At 41.6% G+C, this 16,445-nt stretch overlaps 1 protein-coding gene across 1 annotated transcript in view; it reads left to right on the top strand.

The window, feature by feature from the left end:
* The window catches only part of HLCS (holocarboxylase synthetase), a 190,146-nt gene that overhangs the window by 19,389 nt on the left and 154,312 nt on the right, over window positions 1-16,445 (top strand). Inside the window, exons 4-5 of the mRNA XM_064705190.1 lie at window positions 768-1,645; window positions 3,673-3,855. Coding sequence (XP_064561260.1) covers window positions 768-1,645; window positions 3,673-3,855 — 1,061 coding nt within the window. The remainder of the gene's footprint in view (window positions 1-767; window positions 1,646-3,672; window positions 3,856-16,445) is intronic.

Raw genomic sequence — 16,445 nt, 5'->3', positions numbered from 1 at the left:
TTTCCTTTCCTTTCCTTTCCTTTCCTTTCCTTTCCTTTCCTTTCCTTTCCTTTCCTTTCCTTTCCTTCTTTCCTTTCTTTCCTTTCCTTTCCTTTCCTTTCCTTTCCTTTCCTTTTTCCTTTCCTTTCCTTTCCTTTCCTTTCCTTTCCTTTCCTTTCCTTCCTTTCCTTTCCCCTTTCCCCTTTCCTTTCCTTTCCTCCTTTCCTTTCCTTTCCTTTTCCTTCCTTTCCTTTCCTTTCCTTTCCTTTCCTTTCCTTTCCTTTCATTTCCTTTCCTTTCCTTTCCCCACCTTTCCTTTCCTTTCCTTTCCTTTCCTTTCCTTTCCTTTCCTTCTTTCCTTTCCTTTCCCTTTCCTTTCCTTTCCTTTCCTTTTTCCTTTCCTTTCCTTTCTTTCCTTTCCTTTCCTTCCTTCCTTTCCTTTCCTTGCCTTATCCTTTCCTTTCTTCCTTCCTTTTTCCTTTCCACTTTCCTTCCTTTGACTTTCCTTTCCTTTTTCCTTTCCCCCCTTTTCCCTTTCCCCCTTTTCCTTTTTCCCCTTCCCCCTTTTTTTTTTCCTTTCCCCTTTTCCTTTCTCTTTAGATTTATGATATGAGTACAAATCTCTGTTGTCCTGAGGGGAAATAGGATTTGTTGCATCAAATAAGTGAAATTCTTGCTGTTACAGGGAATTTGTACTGAAATTGAATTCTGCTGTTAATGACATTTATCCTAACCCTTTTAATCTCATTATTTTAACCCTTTTTTTTTTGTATTTTTACCTTTTCCAGCTGTCCATTTGGAGGAATCAGCTCTGAAGGAGTTGGCGAAGCAGAGAAAAGAGGAAGAGGAAGGCACAGACATGGAGGCAGTAACTCCTGCTGGGAAACCAGGATTAGGAAAAGCTGAGGAGGACAAATGCAGGCTGGAAGAGGAAAGGGAAGATGAGGGAGCAGGAGGTGGGGAGCAGCACCACCTGCACCTTTCCAGCTGCCACGAGTGCCTGCAGCTGGAGAACAGCACCATCGAGTCGGTGAGATTCGCCTCCGAGGAAAACACCCCCGAGCTGCCCCAGGAGTGCAGCGGCACAGGGCAGGACAGGGAGCACCAAACTCTGCACAAAGCAGTCAAAAGGATGAACCTGGCTGGGAAACCCCCGAATATCCTGATTTACGTGGGCTCTGAGGCTGCCAAGGGGAGGCTGGAGCAGGTGCAGGCGGTGCTGAGGGAATGCATTGGTGCTGACAGCTATGCCCTGTACCAGCTGCGCCACGAGCGGGTGCTCAGGGACCCCTGGCTGGAAAACTGCCTGCTGCTGCTCATTGCCACCGAGGAGCCCCTCCCCGAGGCCATCCACAGGCACTTCATGGCATTCCTGGCCAAAGGGGGCAAAATCCTTGGCCTTTCTTCCTCCTTCACCTTCGGGGGAGTGCAGATAAAGCACAAGAGCAAGCTGAGGAGGGCGGTGCACGAGCTGGTGGTGTCCAGGCAGGAGAGCAGCGAGGTGAGGCTGAGCCTGCTGCTCAGCGGCTCCGTGTTTGAGCAGGGCCTGAAGGGAGATGATGGCAGCAGGGTGAAGGTGTTGGGTCGGCTGAGCAGCGCTGCTGGGGACACGGTGATGGTGCAGCTGAGCCATGGCAGCTGTGGAGGAGAAGCCATCCTTTGCCAGGTACTGTGAGCAGGGGGAATTCATTTCCTCCATTGTGTCTTCTTGGGGGTTCCTGTCCAGGGGAGGGGTGGAATCATGGAGTGGTTTGGGTTGGGAGGGAGCTGAAAAATCATTTTGTGCCAGCCCTGCCATGGCAGGGACACTCCACTGTGCATGTCCAGCCTGGCACTGGGCACTGCCAGGGATCCAGGATGGAATTCCATCCAGCCCTGCCACCTCACAGGGAAGGATTTTCCTGAATCTGTCTAACCTGCAATTTTTCAGTGTGAAGCTGTTGAAGTGAAGGGAGAAGACCCACCTTTGTTGGGTCAGCATCAACTCCGTTTATTGACTCAATCAGTCACTTTTTATAACCGTGTTAATTAAGTTCATGCATATTGCAAACCCGAGCTCACAACAGGTCAGAGATAACACACCAACCCCTCCTTTTGTTTCCAATACCAAGATTTGTGTTCTCAAAACTTACTTTTACTTTCCCAAAACAGCCAAAGATAGAATATTTACCTGTTATGAGAAAACTGCCTGATAACCCTGGTATGCAAGGTTCTCAAGGCCTTCATGTTTGTCACTTTTACTTGTAATTAAAAACAACCTGAGAACTTCTGCTGTTTACAGAAACAGGCTGTGAGAATTTGCTCCTCACAGCTGCCTTCTAAGCCATTTCTGAAAAAATCTCCAACATGAAGCCATTCCCTGTGTGCTGTCCCTGCATCCCCTGGCAATTGTCTCTCTCCAGCTTTCCTGGGGCTCCTCCAGGCCCTGCAAGGCCGCCCTGAGCTCAGCCCAAAGCTTCTCCTGTGCAGGTGAGCAATGCCAGCTGTGCCAGCCTTTCCTGCCAGCACAGGAATGTCCTGAAACTCCCCCAGTGCCAGCCCTGCCATGGCAGGGACACCTCCCACTGTGCCAGTGCCCAGCCTGGCCTTGGGCACTGCCAGGGATCAGGGGCAGCCCCAGCTGCTCTGGGCATCCCCACCCTGCCAGGGAAGGATTTTTCCCCAATTCCCACCCATCCTGCCCTCTGGCCACGGCAGCCATTCCCTGGGTGCTGGCACTGCCAGAGGGACAGGGACTGAGGCAGAATCCAGCCCCTCCAAGGGATTTTCCCAAGTCCCAGGCCAGGAATGGGATGGGCCAAACCCACACCAGCACGGCCGAGGTTTGCCCGGTGTGGGGATTGGGCACAGGGTGAGCAAAGTGCTCAGAGGGGAGAAGGAATCGCAGGCTCAGACAGAAAAGCAGCCAGAGAATCCCAGAATGCCAGAGTGGGTTGGGCTGGGAGGGGTTTTAGGGATCACCCAGTGCCAGCCCTGCCATGGCAGGGACCCCTCCCACTGTGCCAGTGTCCAGCCTGGCCTTGGGCACTGCCAGGGATGCAGGGGTGGAATTCCATCCCAGCCCTGCCAGGGAACAATTCCTGCCCCAAAATCCCACCCAGCCCTGCCCTTTGTCAGTTTAATTCACTCTCCATCACACTCCTCACACTCCTCACACCAGGAACAATTTTCTGAGGAACTGCTCCAGAGAAAATCCCCTGAAGCTGGGCCCAGTAAGAGCCCTCAGGCCCTGCCAATCTCCTGCTGCAGACTTTAATCAGCTCCCAAAAACCAGGAATGCCAACCTGAGCTGGAGTTTTCAGCTCTGCTTCACTGGAAGGGATGCAGTGAAGTTTCTCTCTTGAGTTACAGCTTGGATACACCAGGGTGGATTCTCCAACTCTGGAAGTGCCCAAGGCCAGGCCTGGAGCACCCTGGGACAGTGGGAGGAGTTGGGGCTGGAATGGGATGATCTTGAAATTCCTTCCAGCCCAAACCACTCTGGGATTTATTTAAACAGAAAACGCCCAACCTTGCTGTTGGCTCTGGCAGACCTGAAAAGCAGAAAATAAAGTTTGTAAATCCAAATTTCATCAACTCCCCCAGAGTAAATCCATGAAGAAGGGAAATTTTAGGTAGATTCCAGAGGCAATTGTGCAATGTTGATGTTCCTGAATTAGAAACTGATTTTTCTCTTTTTATTGATCCTGCCAGGCCCACTTGGAGCTGGACAGCAATTCCATGGACGTGCAGACGGAGGAGGATTTTAATTTGCTCAAAATGAGCAATTCCAAGAGATTTGAAATTCTCAGGGAGATCCTGACCTGCCTGGGGCTGAGCTGTGAAAAAAGAGAAATTCCTGAATTAACTCCCATTTTCCTGCTCTCTGCTGATGAGGTAAGCTGGGATTTACCCTGCCAGGGAAATTCAGATTTTTCTTCATCCTGCTGCTTTTGTTTGCTTTTGGGTTTTTTTTCTACAGATTATTCAGGTAAGGAAAAAATTTCATTTTTATATCCATCAGTTTTGGTTCCTGCTAGAAGGAATTCTGAATTTCACCACAGGGTTAATTTATTTTTATTTCTGTATTTCTGTTAATGCTGTTCCATTTGAAGGCTGCAGAAAGAAATGCTTTAAAAACCAGGATTTATTTTTTTTGAAAAATATAAAATCAAGATAAAAAAAATCTCTTGGTATGAAATGAAGATCAAATTTCCAGAAGAGGAGATGGTGAAGAATTCTGAATTTCACCAGGGAAATTGTGCTTGGTATTAAAAAAATATAAAATCAAGATAAAAAAAATCTCTTGGTATGAAATGAAAATCAAATTTCCAGAAGAGGAGATGGTGAAGAATTCTGAATTTCACCACAGGGGAATTGTGCAGGGTTAATTTATTTATATTTCTGTATTTCTGTTAATGCTGTTCCATTTGAAGGCTGCAGAAAGAAATGCTTTAAAAACCAGGATTTATTTTTTGAAAAATATAAAATCAAGATAAAAAAATCTCTTGGTATTAAATGAAGATCAAATATTAAATGAAGATCAAATTTCCAGAAGAGGAGATGGTGAAGAATTCTGAATTTCACCAGGGGAATTGTGCAGGGTTAATTTATTTTAAATCCTGGTTTAAAAACCAGGATTTATTTTTAAAATATAATCAGATAAAAAAATCTCTTGTATTAATGAGATCAAGTTTCAGAGAGTCTGGTGAAGAATTCTGAATTTCACCAGGGGAATTGTGCAGGGTTAATTTATTTATATTTCTGTATTTCTGTTAATGCTGTTCCATTTGAAGGCTGCAGAAAGAAATGCTTTAAAAACCAGGATTTTATTTTTTGAAAAATATAAAATCAAGATAAAAAAAATTAATCTCTTGGTATGATAGTAGTTTTGCTTAAACTACCATTTAATTAAAATTCATGAAACATATAAATTAAAATTCAACAAACATATAAATTAAAATTCAGCTAATTTCTAGCCAAACTTGCCATCTAGTGGCATATTGCAGGGTTGCAGACCATCAAATAAAGATATTTTAACTGTATATTCTTCAGTTAAAGTTTATACCACAATTAGTTTTAAAAATTTAAACAATTAGGTCTGTTAATAAATTATTTTATTCCTAAACTTTATGAATTTTCATGTGATTTTAATGGTTTTATTCACATATTTAATGGTAGTTTTGCTTAAACTACCATTTAATTAAAATTCAACAAACATATAAATTAAAATTCAACAAACATATAAATTAAAATTCAGCTAATTTCTAGCCAAACTTGCCATCTAGTGGCATATTGCAGGGCTGCAGACCATCAAATAAAGATATTTTAACTCTATATTCTTCAGTTAAAGTTTATACCACAATTAGTTTTAAAAATTTAAATAATTAGGTCTGTCAATAAATTATTTTATTCCTAAACTTTATTATTTTTCATGTGGTTTCATGTGATTTTAATGGTTTTATTCACATATTTAATAGTAGTTTTGCTTAAACTACCATTAAATTAAAGAGAGAGCACATTAAAATAAATAATAAATGTGTTAGAATTTAGCTTTTCACAAATTATTTATTTTTCCACATCCATCCTGTTCTCCCTGCTTTCCCAGAGAGCCAGAAGTTACCACAAATGTGAATTATTTGAGGAAATCTTTAATTTTATTACCACCAAGTGATTTTGGGATGATTTCTTAGACTTTAATAAAAATACCACAATGAGTCAATTAATGATCAAGCAAATTATCAAGTCTTGTTAGCAGATCCACAAATAAGGAGAAATAATTTTATTTTGCTCAGGAATGATTCCTCATCCCCAAACTGGAATTTCTGTCGTGTTTAAAATCTCCTGGTTCAGATTTTCTAATTCATTTTAGGAACCCCAAGCTCCTTTTGCTTATGAGGAAAAAAATAATAATTTTTTTTGCTCTGCAGTTTTTTACTCCATTAAAAAAAAATGAAGCTGAGGGGTTTTTTTGGTTTTTTTTTTGGGTAATTTAAAAATTATTTCAGTTTTAAGTGCTGGTCCCCCTCAGAATTCACATTTTGAAATTTTAATTTCCAATACGCAGAGCTTAAAAGCACACTCTTGCTGCATGGGTTAAAAAAAGCCAAGAAAACATGAGCAGAACTGGAATTATGATATTTTAAATCCAGATTTTAAATCCAAATTATTATATTTTAAATTACCAAATATATATAATTCACAATATTATATTAATCTATTATATTAATTATATTATATAATTTAATATTATTTCAATACCAAATTTTTATTTATTATTATTTATATTATATTATATATATTATTAAATAATTAATTTATTTAATATTAAAATCATTATTATATTATATTATATTATATCATATTATATTATATCCTATTATATTACATTACATTACATTACATCATATCATATCATATCATGTCATATTATATCATATTATATTTTAAATCCAATAAATTGTATTTTAAATCCAAATTATTATACTTTAAATTCAAAATTTAAATCCAAATTATATTATATTATATTATTATATAATATATATTATTTAATCCAAATTGTATATTATATTATATTACATTACATTACATTACATTATATCATATCATATTACATAATATCATATTATATTATATTATATCATATTATATCATATTATATCATATTATATTTTAAATCAAATAAATTGTATTTTCAATCCAAATTATTATATTTTAAATCTAAATTTTAAATCTAAATTATATTAGATTATTAAATAATATATATTATTTTAATCCAAATTATATTACATTACATTACATTACATTGCATTATATTGTATTATATTGTATTACATTACATTACATTACATCATATCATATCATATCATATCATATTATATCATATCATATTTTAAATCCAATAAATTGTATTTTAAATCCAAACTATTACATTTTAAATCCAAGCTGAATAATGGCTGCTCATATCCATCTTTACGGATTTTCGATCTCAGCAGGGAGAATCCTGCTACAACAACAATTGAAGGACAATTAAATGCAGAACAATTAAAATGCTGGTTAAGAGCTTAATTAAATCTACACATCTTGATGCTGAGTGTAATTTTAAAGAATTTAAAGAATGAGGTTTTTTAAAGAATTTAAAGAATGAGGTTTTTTCCCATTAGCAATTGTTACACCCACACATTTGCTCCTCTGAAAATTTGAGTAAAAACTCCTCAGGCTCAGATTTTTTTTTGTGTATTTATTTTATATATATATTTTATTTATATAATATATATTTTATATATTATATAAATATAATTTTAAATTTATTTAATATAAATAAAAATATATATTTTATTGTGTAGCTGGGGCAGCACCAGCTCAGAGCAGATTTCCATGTCTTGGTTCTGCTTTTAAATTCCAGCTATTTGTAAGAAAATTTTTTAAAAGTTTGAGGAATGAGGATCTTATTTAGGTAATTTGAAGAAATGGGTGAATTTTCATGATAATTCATGAAGAATTTAAAGAATGAGGTTTTTTCCCAGTGGTGATTATTCCCATTAGCAATTGTTACACCCACACATTTGCTCATCTGGAAATTTGAATAAAAACTCCTCAGGCTCAGATTTTTTTTTGTGTATTTATTTTATATATATATATATATATAATATATAATTTTAAATTTATTTAATATAAATAAAAATATACATTTTATTGTGTAGCTGGGGCAGCACCAGCTCAGAGCAGATTTCCATGTCTTGGTTCTGCTTTTAAATTCCAGCTCCATTCTGTCAGCCAGGAAAATGCTTTAAATCCTGAATAAATCCTGCTTTGAGGATGGGGAATCTGAACCCTGATTTCAGGGTACATTTGGAGACAATTGTGGCTGAAATATTTCCATGCATATTCATGGCTGTTGTAGGACTTCTGATTTAACTTCAGTTTTGTTTTTTTTTTAATTTTCCAATGCTAAAATTAGGGTTAGTTACATTGAAATTCCAGAGTTTTTATTACTATCCAGATTTTTGGTTTATAAGTGAAGCAAAATTTTGTATAAATCTACACAAAATGGGAGATTTGTTGTTTTCTTTTACCCTCAAAGCATCATCCTTGACTTACAGACAGTAGAACAAAAACCAACAGCTCTTTGGAGTTATTGATTCCAGAAAGGAAATTCGCATTTTTCTCTGGCTGAAAAATAAAATAAGAGCTGAGAAAAATATTAAATGAGAATAATATTAAATAATTAATATTAAAATATTAAAACAGACAGTGAGAGAATTGAATAAATCACTGATAAATCCATTAAATGACCAACAGACAGAGAATTGAATAAATCACTGATAAATCCATTAAATGACCAACAGACAGTGAGAGAATTGAATAAATCACTGATAAATCCAATAAATGACCAACAGACAGAGAATTGAATAAATCACTGATAAATCCATTAAATGACCAACAGACAGTGAGAGAATTGAATAAATCACTGATAAATCTATTAAATGACCAACAGACAGAGAATTGAATAAATCACTGATAAATCCATTAAATGACCAACAGACAGTGAGAGAATTGAATAAATCACTGATAAATCCATTAAATGACCAACAGACAGTGAGAAAATTGAATAAATCACAGATAAATTCTATTAAATGACCAACAGACAGTGAGGAACTTAAATAAATCACTGATAAATCCATTAAATGACCAATAGACAGAGAATTCAATAAATCACTGATAAATCCATTAAATGACCAACAGACAGTGAGAGAATTGAATAAATCACTGATAAATCCATTAAATGACCAACAGACAGTGAGAGAATTGAATAAATCACTGATAAATCCATTAAATGACCAACAGACAGTGAGAAAATTGAATAAATCACTGATAAATCCATTAAATGACCAACAGACAGAGAATTGAATAAATCACTGATAAATTATTAAATGACCAACAGACAGAAAATTGAATAAATCACTGATAAATCCATTAAATGACCAACAGACAGAGAATTGAATAAATCACTGATAAATCCATTAAATGACCAACAGACCATAAGGAACTTAAATAAATCACTGATAAATCATTTGTGTCCAACATTTTTTACTTTTTTTAATATATTATTTGTATTATTTGAAATGAGCAAAAACTTTTGTACTTGAAGGCTTTTCCCAGTTTGTTTCTTGGCTAGAAATGAGAATATCTTTCTGGGCAAAGTAGCAAAAAATAATTAGATGAAGCAATGTAAATGCATCTGTGCCAATAAAAATGGGTATTTGCTGAAGCACCTGACTGGTTTTGGGGAATGGGTTTAATATATCTTATTTAAAACTAATATATCTATTTAAAAATTCAGCTAAGGCCTGATAGCGGCGCTATCAATTAAGATATATATATTATTTATATAACTTATAAATATCTTATCTTTATATATTTATATATATATATATATATATATATATATATAAATATATAAATATTTGGAATTTAACCCCATCATTTTTTTCATTATTTTTTCCAATAAATGCAAAGGAATTTGTTGGGGTGCAGGGCTTTGAGTTGCCTGTGTGTGCAGGGAGGGTGGGTTTGCATTTCTGCTTTTGTGTCCTTCCCTCTCCCCTCCTCAAATTCACTTTTTTTTTTCTTTGCAACAAAAACTTGCAAACCCAGAAGGGCCACAAAAATCATAAAATAGACTTTTTTTAGTGTTGGCATTCGAGGGAAGTGTCAATGTCTGGATTCTAATCCTAATTCCTGCGGTTCTGAAGGGAATTGTTCTCCAGGAATTTGGGTTTTGACAGTCCGTGCCTCGTTGTTTTCCTCTTTTTGCTTCATTAGCACTCAGAATAATGAAATTATGCAGGGATTGTGTCCAAATCCAGCGGTTCAGAGCTGCTCTGGTCTGGTTTTTGTATCAGTGATATCTCCTCTTGTACCCAAGGGAATTTGTACACTTGGCACACAGTCCCAGGGTGGAATAAATTCTGTGTATTTTAGCATCTTTTAATTCTTTCTCCACAGTCTTCTATTACTGTGCACACTTTTATTAATGCAGTTTCCTCATAGAATTGTTGGGTCTTGGGTGAAATTTGTAAACTTTTGGTCTCCAGGTATTGGCTAGAGGTAAAAGCTTAAATTAAGGTGAGTTTGTGGAGGAGATTTTGCAGCAGTTGTGATGCCTCAGGTTTGAGCTTTTCTATTTTTCCCATTCTGTGCTGCTTCAGTGTGTGGGTCTGGGTTCACATTCAGGGATGGTGAGCTCTGTGCACAGAGCAGGGAGACAAAACAATTCCTGCTCCAGCTGGGCACCAAGGACAAATGAGCCAAATCTCAGCCCAAGGGCACAAATGTGAAAGTTTGCAGGCAGCCCCGACATGGAAAGAGATGAGAATCTTGACTCCCTGTTTCAGAAGGCTGATTTATTATTTTATTATCTGTATTATATTAAAAGAAACTATAATATCTGTATTATATTAAAACGATACTAAAAGAAGAAAAGATTTCATCAGAAGGCTTGAAAGGAAATAAAGAATGAAATGATAATAAAATCTTGTGACTGACAGACAGTCCGAGGCAGCTGGACTGTGATTGGCCATTAATTAGAAACAACCACATGAGACCAATCCCAGATGCGCCTGTTGCATTGCACAGCAGCAGAAAATTATTGTTTCTCTTTTCCTCTGAGACTTCTCAGCTTCCCAGGAGAGAAATCCTGGGCAAAGGGATTTTTCAGAGAATGTGACGGTGACAGGGGACCAAGGACAAATGAGCCAAATCTCAGCCCAGGAGCACAAACCCCGTGGGCTGGAGAGAGAAAAACAAGCAGGGTGGGACTGCCTGGGCTGAAGCTGGAATGGGACAATGAACTGCAAGGTGCAAATGTGGAAAATTAATTTGTAGAGAATTTTTCAAGTTTGACAGGAGGCTCACACCGTTTGTGCATCTGTGTGCAAACCTTGAGACAAGAAATGCTGGCTGAGAAATGCCCTGGGACGGGACAGACATTGCTGAGGGAGAAATGGAGCTGGGAACAAGTTTCAAAGGATGGTTTTGTAAATAAGACTGGACAGTTTGGAGAAATAGAACTGTGAAAGGTGAATTGTGGGACCCATGAGGGGAAATTTTAGATAATTGGTTTTAAGGCATTTACAGCAAGGTGTGGCAAAAGCTGACAGGCCAAGAAACACTTATAGTGCATTGTAATTAGGAAATAATTGGCTTCTGATTGTGAATTATAACATCTGTATTGTCTCGCCCTTCACATGAGACTGGAAATAGAATAAAAGTTTTTAAAACCCTCTCAGTTGCCCCATCTGTGGGTCAGGAAAGGGCCAAATCCAACAAACCAGAACTGATCCCAGGGACAGAGCCCGTGCCCGGCCGTGCATTTTGGGGCCATTTTGGTTCATCTTGGGTGCAGCCCTGGCTGGGCTCTGGTGCTGCCCAAGGTGCATCCATGGAGGAGATGCTGGGAATAAATCCCTGCTTTGTTCTGGAGCTCTGCCCAGCTCTGCTCTGGGTCAGCCTGCACAAGGCATCAGTGCAGGGCAGGATGATTTTCACAGGTACTTCTGTGAGTAAGGCTGCTAAGGCAGCCCTGGCAGTGAAAAATGAGAGTGACAGAATTCCAGAATTATCAAGGCTGGAGGAGCCCTTCAGGATCACCCAGTGCCATCACCCCAATCCCTGTCCCCAAGGCCACATCCAGACTGCTCTGGGACAATTCAGTGACTCCAAACCTCCCTGGGCAGCTCAGCCCAAGGCCTGACCACTCTGTGAGGGACAAAAATCTCCCAAAGCTCCACAGAAACCTGAACAGAGACTCTCAAATGTTCCCATCTCACAGAGATCCAGAGGACAGCCAGGAAAAGATCCACCAAAGGAATTTGGGTGAGGATTTTTTGTTCAGTTTCACAGGAAATGTTTTAAAAAACCTGAGCCTGCCCTGGTGCCATCTGAGGCCATTTCCTCTCCTCCTTTCCCTGCCCCTCCTGGCAGGGCCTTGTGCAGAGCCACGAGGGCCCCTGAGCCTCCTTTGCTCCAGCCTCAGCCCCTTCCCAGCTCCTCAGGGATTCTGCAGCCCCTTCCCAGCTCCTCAGGGATTCTCCAGCCCCTTCCCAGCTCCTCAGGGATTCTGCAGCCCCTTCCAGCTCCCTCAGGGATTCTGCAGCCCCTTCCCAGCTCCCTCAGGGATTCTGCAGCCCCTTCCCAGCTCCTCAGGGATTCTGCAGCCCCTTCCCAGCTCCTCAGGGATTCTGCAGCCCCTTCCCAGCTCCCTCAGGGATTCTGCAGCCCCTTCCAGCTCCCTCAGGGATTCTCCAGCCCCGTCCCAGCTCCGTTCCCTGCCCTGGACACGCTCCAGCCCCTCCAGGCCCTGTTTGAGGTTTTCCTCATGGCTCTCTTCAGATGCCAAGAACTTGCTTGGATCACTGAGGGACATTAAATGAACACCTTGCCTTGAAAAATTGTTTTGTTCTCAAACAAAAAAAACCCTTTTGCCTTTGTCCAGGGGAGGAGAATGGAGCTGGGAAGGGGCTGGAAAACACAAACTGGGAGGAGCAGCTGAGGGAGCTGAGCCTGGAGAAAAGGGGATCAGGGGGGAGCTCATTGCTCTGCACAGCTCCTGACAGGAGGGCAGGGAAAGGAGGAGAGGAAATGGCCTCAGATGGCACCAGGGCAGGCTCAGGTTTTTTAAAACATTTCCTGTGAAACTGAACAAAAAATCCTCACCCAAATTCCTTTGGTGGATCTTTTCCTGGCTGTCCCCTGGATCTCTGTGAGATGGGAACATTTGAGAGTCTCTGTTCAGGTTTCTGTGGAGCTTTGGGACATTTTTGTCCCTCACAGAGTGGTCAGGCCTTGGGCTGAGCTGCCCAGGGAGGTTTGGGGTCACTGAATTGTCCCAGAGCAGTCTGGATGTGGCCTTGGGGACAGGGATTGGGGTGGTGGCACTGGGTGATCCTGAATTTCTCTTCCCACCTCGATGATTCCATGGTATCAGGAATAGTGACAGTGACTGCAGGTGGAAGGCATGGAGAAGGAGATGATGAGGACTAATGATACAGGCACAGGAAAATTTTTCAAGAAAATTTTTTTGTCTCTGTTCAGAGGCAACTTTTTGAACCAACTCAATAGTGCAACATGGCTGTGAAACTATAAAAGGCTTTTTACCGATTTGTGAGACAAAAATTCAAGTGGTCAATTGAGAGATTGTTTAGCCTGGTGGGAAACAGAATTTGAGTGACAAATGAGCTTTTTTTCTTGGTGCCTCCTGTAAATCTGGCTTTGAGGTGAAGGAGGGCAGGGCTGGGTGGGATCTTGGCAATGAGGAATTGTTCCCTGGCAGGGTGGGCAGGGCTGGGATGGAATTCCATCCCTGCATCCCTGGCAGTGCCCAAGGCCAGGGGGACACTGGGGACAGTGGGAGGTGTCCCTGCCATGGCACTGGGTGGGATTTCAGGTCCCTCCAAACCCAAACCATTCCATGATTTCCAGTGTTTCAGCCCTGCTGACCATCTGTGTTTTGTTCTGACACTTGAAAGAATAATTTTCCTCTCATAACCGTGCGTTGTAATCAAAACTCATTTTTCTTTGGTTCAACAACTGAAGATTTCCTATCTTCAGTTATAATGGTCAGATATTAGGAACAATTTCCTCCCTGTGAGAATGGGCAGGCCCTGGCACAGGGTGTCCCTGGATCCCTGGCAGTGCCCAAGGCCAGGTTGGAGCAGCCTGGGACAGTGGGAGGTGTCCCTGCCATGGCAGGGGTGGGGTGAGATGATCTTTGGCTCCCTCCAACCCAAACCTCTCAGTGATTCCATGATTCCATGAGTTATCCAGGTCCAAGCCTGGCTGATGTCATTGTTCAGCCCGAGAACCTGAACACTTCAAGTTATGGGGCGTCAAACTCTCCTCACCAAAATAATAATCCAGAATTTGGGGTGAGGGACAATGAGCAGGGGCCAAAAGCAGAGGGAAGTTGTGGATTCCACATCCCTGGCAGTGCCCAAGGCCAGGTTGGACACTGGGGCTGGAGCAGCCTGGGACAGTGGGAGGTGTCCCTGCCATGGCACTGGGTGAGCTTTAAGATCCCTTTGAACCCAATCCATTCTGGAATTCTCTAATTATTAAAAGGCTGGATTATCTTATTTGTTCACTCTCTAAACTTTCTCCAGCCTTTTCCTGGAGCTGTTTTTAGTGGAACTCTTTAAGGGAGCCCTGGGGTGCTGCTGGTGTTCCCAGTGCCCTCCCCAGTCCTGCCCAGTGTCCCTGCCCAGCTGAGCCACCCTGGGGCTGCCATTCTGTTCAAATCCCGGGAATTTCTGCCTCTCCCAACGCTGGGAAGGTGTTTGCCAGCAGGGGACACTTCTGAGCTGCATTTCAAGAGCAGGAAAGGGATGGAAAGCATTTTATGCTCAGTGTGTCGTAGATGGATTTGCATGAAAATATCTTTGCATATAATAATATGTATAATATTTCCTGTGTAATATTTCCTCAGTTTGAAGGCAGCCTTTGAAATCGCACAGGAATCGATGGCTTGTAGTGTCAGGATACAGTAAAACATTTCCAATTAGGAAATCTTGGTGGGAGGTGAAGGGAATTCCAAATGTGGAGCCAAGTAATTCCAGGTGGTGCTTGAAGATACCTTTTCCTTTTCTGCTGTTTATCTTCATATAAATATTCATAATATTTGCCATGTATTTAGGGGAGAGAGGAAGGGAAAACTGGCAAACATTGCCTTTATTTTACACTTCTCTACTTTAAATTTTGTTTTGCTTCTTGCAGGATGGCAGCAAACATGCTGTTCCTGTTAAGCAAGCACATAATAATGAACAGCGCTCTTCCTTTGCATTATGGTTTGTAAACAACTTTGGGGCCGTGTATTGATCCAATAAATGTTTTTGGGGATCGTTTGGAAAACGCAGGAAGCTTTGAGGAGTGAAAGCAAGTCTGGTGTTTATAGCAATCTCCATAAAAAGGGGCTTTGTGCTAAATGAGCCTTGCTTGGTCGTATCCTATGCAAGCTGTTCCAGCTCCAGAGCTCAGTCCCCAAGGGGACTGGGTGCCAGAAGCCAGCTCGCTCTCAGACCAAGGCCGCGGGTCAGCCCCTAGCAAGCAGGGAATATTCAGCTCTTAGTGATCAGGCAGCTCTTGTGATTTCAGCTTTGCTTGCTGGGTAGCTTTTCCCTTGGCCTAAGGCTCCAGCAGAGGGTAGAGAGAGGAGAAGCAGAAGACGCTGGCTGTTCCACGAGTATGGCTTTATTGTAGGGTCCGGGAAGGGTCTCAGCTCTTCTTCTTCCGAGTTAGTAGGGGTACAGTGTGCTACTGTTATACCCTTGGCCTGGATCCAATCCTGACCAATGGCTGCGGAGGGGAACGTATGTGGCTCGAAGTTTAGAGTCCGACTGCTGAGGGCGAAAGGCCGACGCCCCTCTGCAATTCCTGGCCAGCGCCCTTCGGCGTCTGAGGGCCTCGGGCTGTGCTGGCTGCGGACTGGCTCACACCGCTGGGATTGGGGAGGAACGGAGCTGACCATTTCCCGGGGGTTAAACATCGGTTTATTGAAGGTGTTGCGGGATCCAAACGTGGGGAAACCAACCGGGAAGAAGTTTCTCCATAGGGGGTGAAACAGGATTATAAAGGAGGGGTGCAGAGGGGGGCATATGTGGCTCGAAGTTTAGAGTCCGGCTGCTGAGGGCGAAAGGCCGACGCCCCTCTGCAATTCCTGGCCAGCGCCCTTCGGCGTCTGAGGGCCTCGGGCTGTGCTGGCTGTGCCTGGCTCACACCGCTGGGATTGGGGAGGAACGGAGCTGACCACTTCCCGGGGGTTAAACATCGGTTTATTGCAGGTGATGCCGGATCCAAAAACACCGGGGAAACCAACCGGGAAAAAGTTTTTTCATAGGGGGTGAAACAGGATTATAAAGGAGGGGGGTGGGTACAGACAGAGCCAATCGGGAAAGGTGAGGGGATGAACTTCACAGAACTGACACTCCATGGAGACCAATAATCAAAAGGTAAAGGAGGTGTCCTGGGACCCCAGCCAGCCACCATCTCCAGAGAGGAGAAGGTTCTCGAAACCTGGGAGGAGAAAGGGAGTGATTGACTGGGCCCAGGGAGGAAACAACTTTCACTTATAAGGGAAACCAGGGGAGGAGCAATTACACATCGGCAACTATGAATAGCGGTTACTATGGCAACTTAGCTGACAGGCTAGCAGTGGCGGGAAAAACTGGGGGAACGAAACCATTTTACACATAATAGGGGAGAACAATACATAAATTGGGGGAATAACACAAGAAACTTAACAACACACTACCACAAATGGCAAAGGTGTTAGGGTGACCATAAGTGACCAATGGTAGGGTTTAACACAATATTGCCTTCCATGGCTATAGGGATAAGGTACAAGGCGGATGTCCCTGGAGACAGGAAACTTCTTTGCCGCTGTGTCAGCATTCTGTTCTCCAAGGGGCCCTGGCTAAACCTGAGGGGTTTAC

Source organism: Zonotrichia leucophrys, chromosome 1, assembly GCF_028769735.1.
Source record: "Zonotrichia leucophrys gambelii isolate GWCS_2022_RI chromosome 1, RI_Zleu_2.0, whole genome shotgun sequence".
Lineage (NCBI taxonomy): Eukaryota > Metazoa > Chordata > Aves > Passeriformes > Passerellidae > Zonotrichia > Zonotrichia leucophrys.
This window is presented reverse-complemented; position numbering and strand designations above follow the sequence as displayed.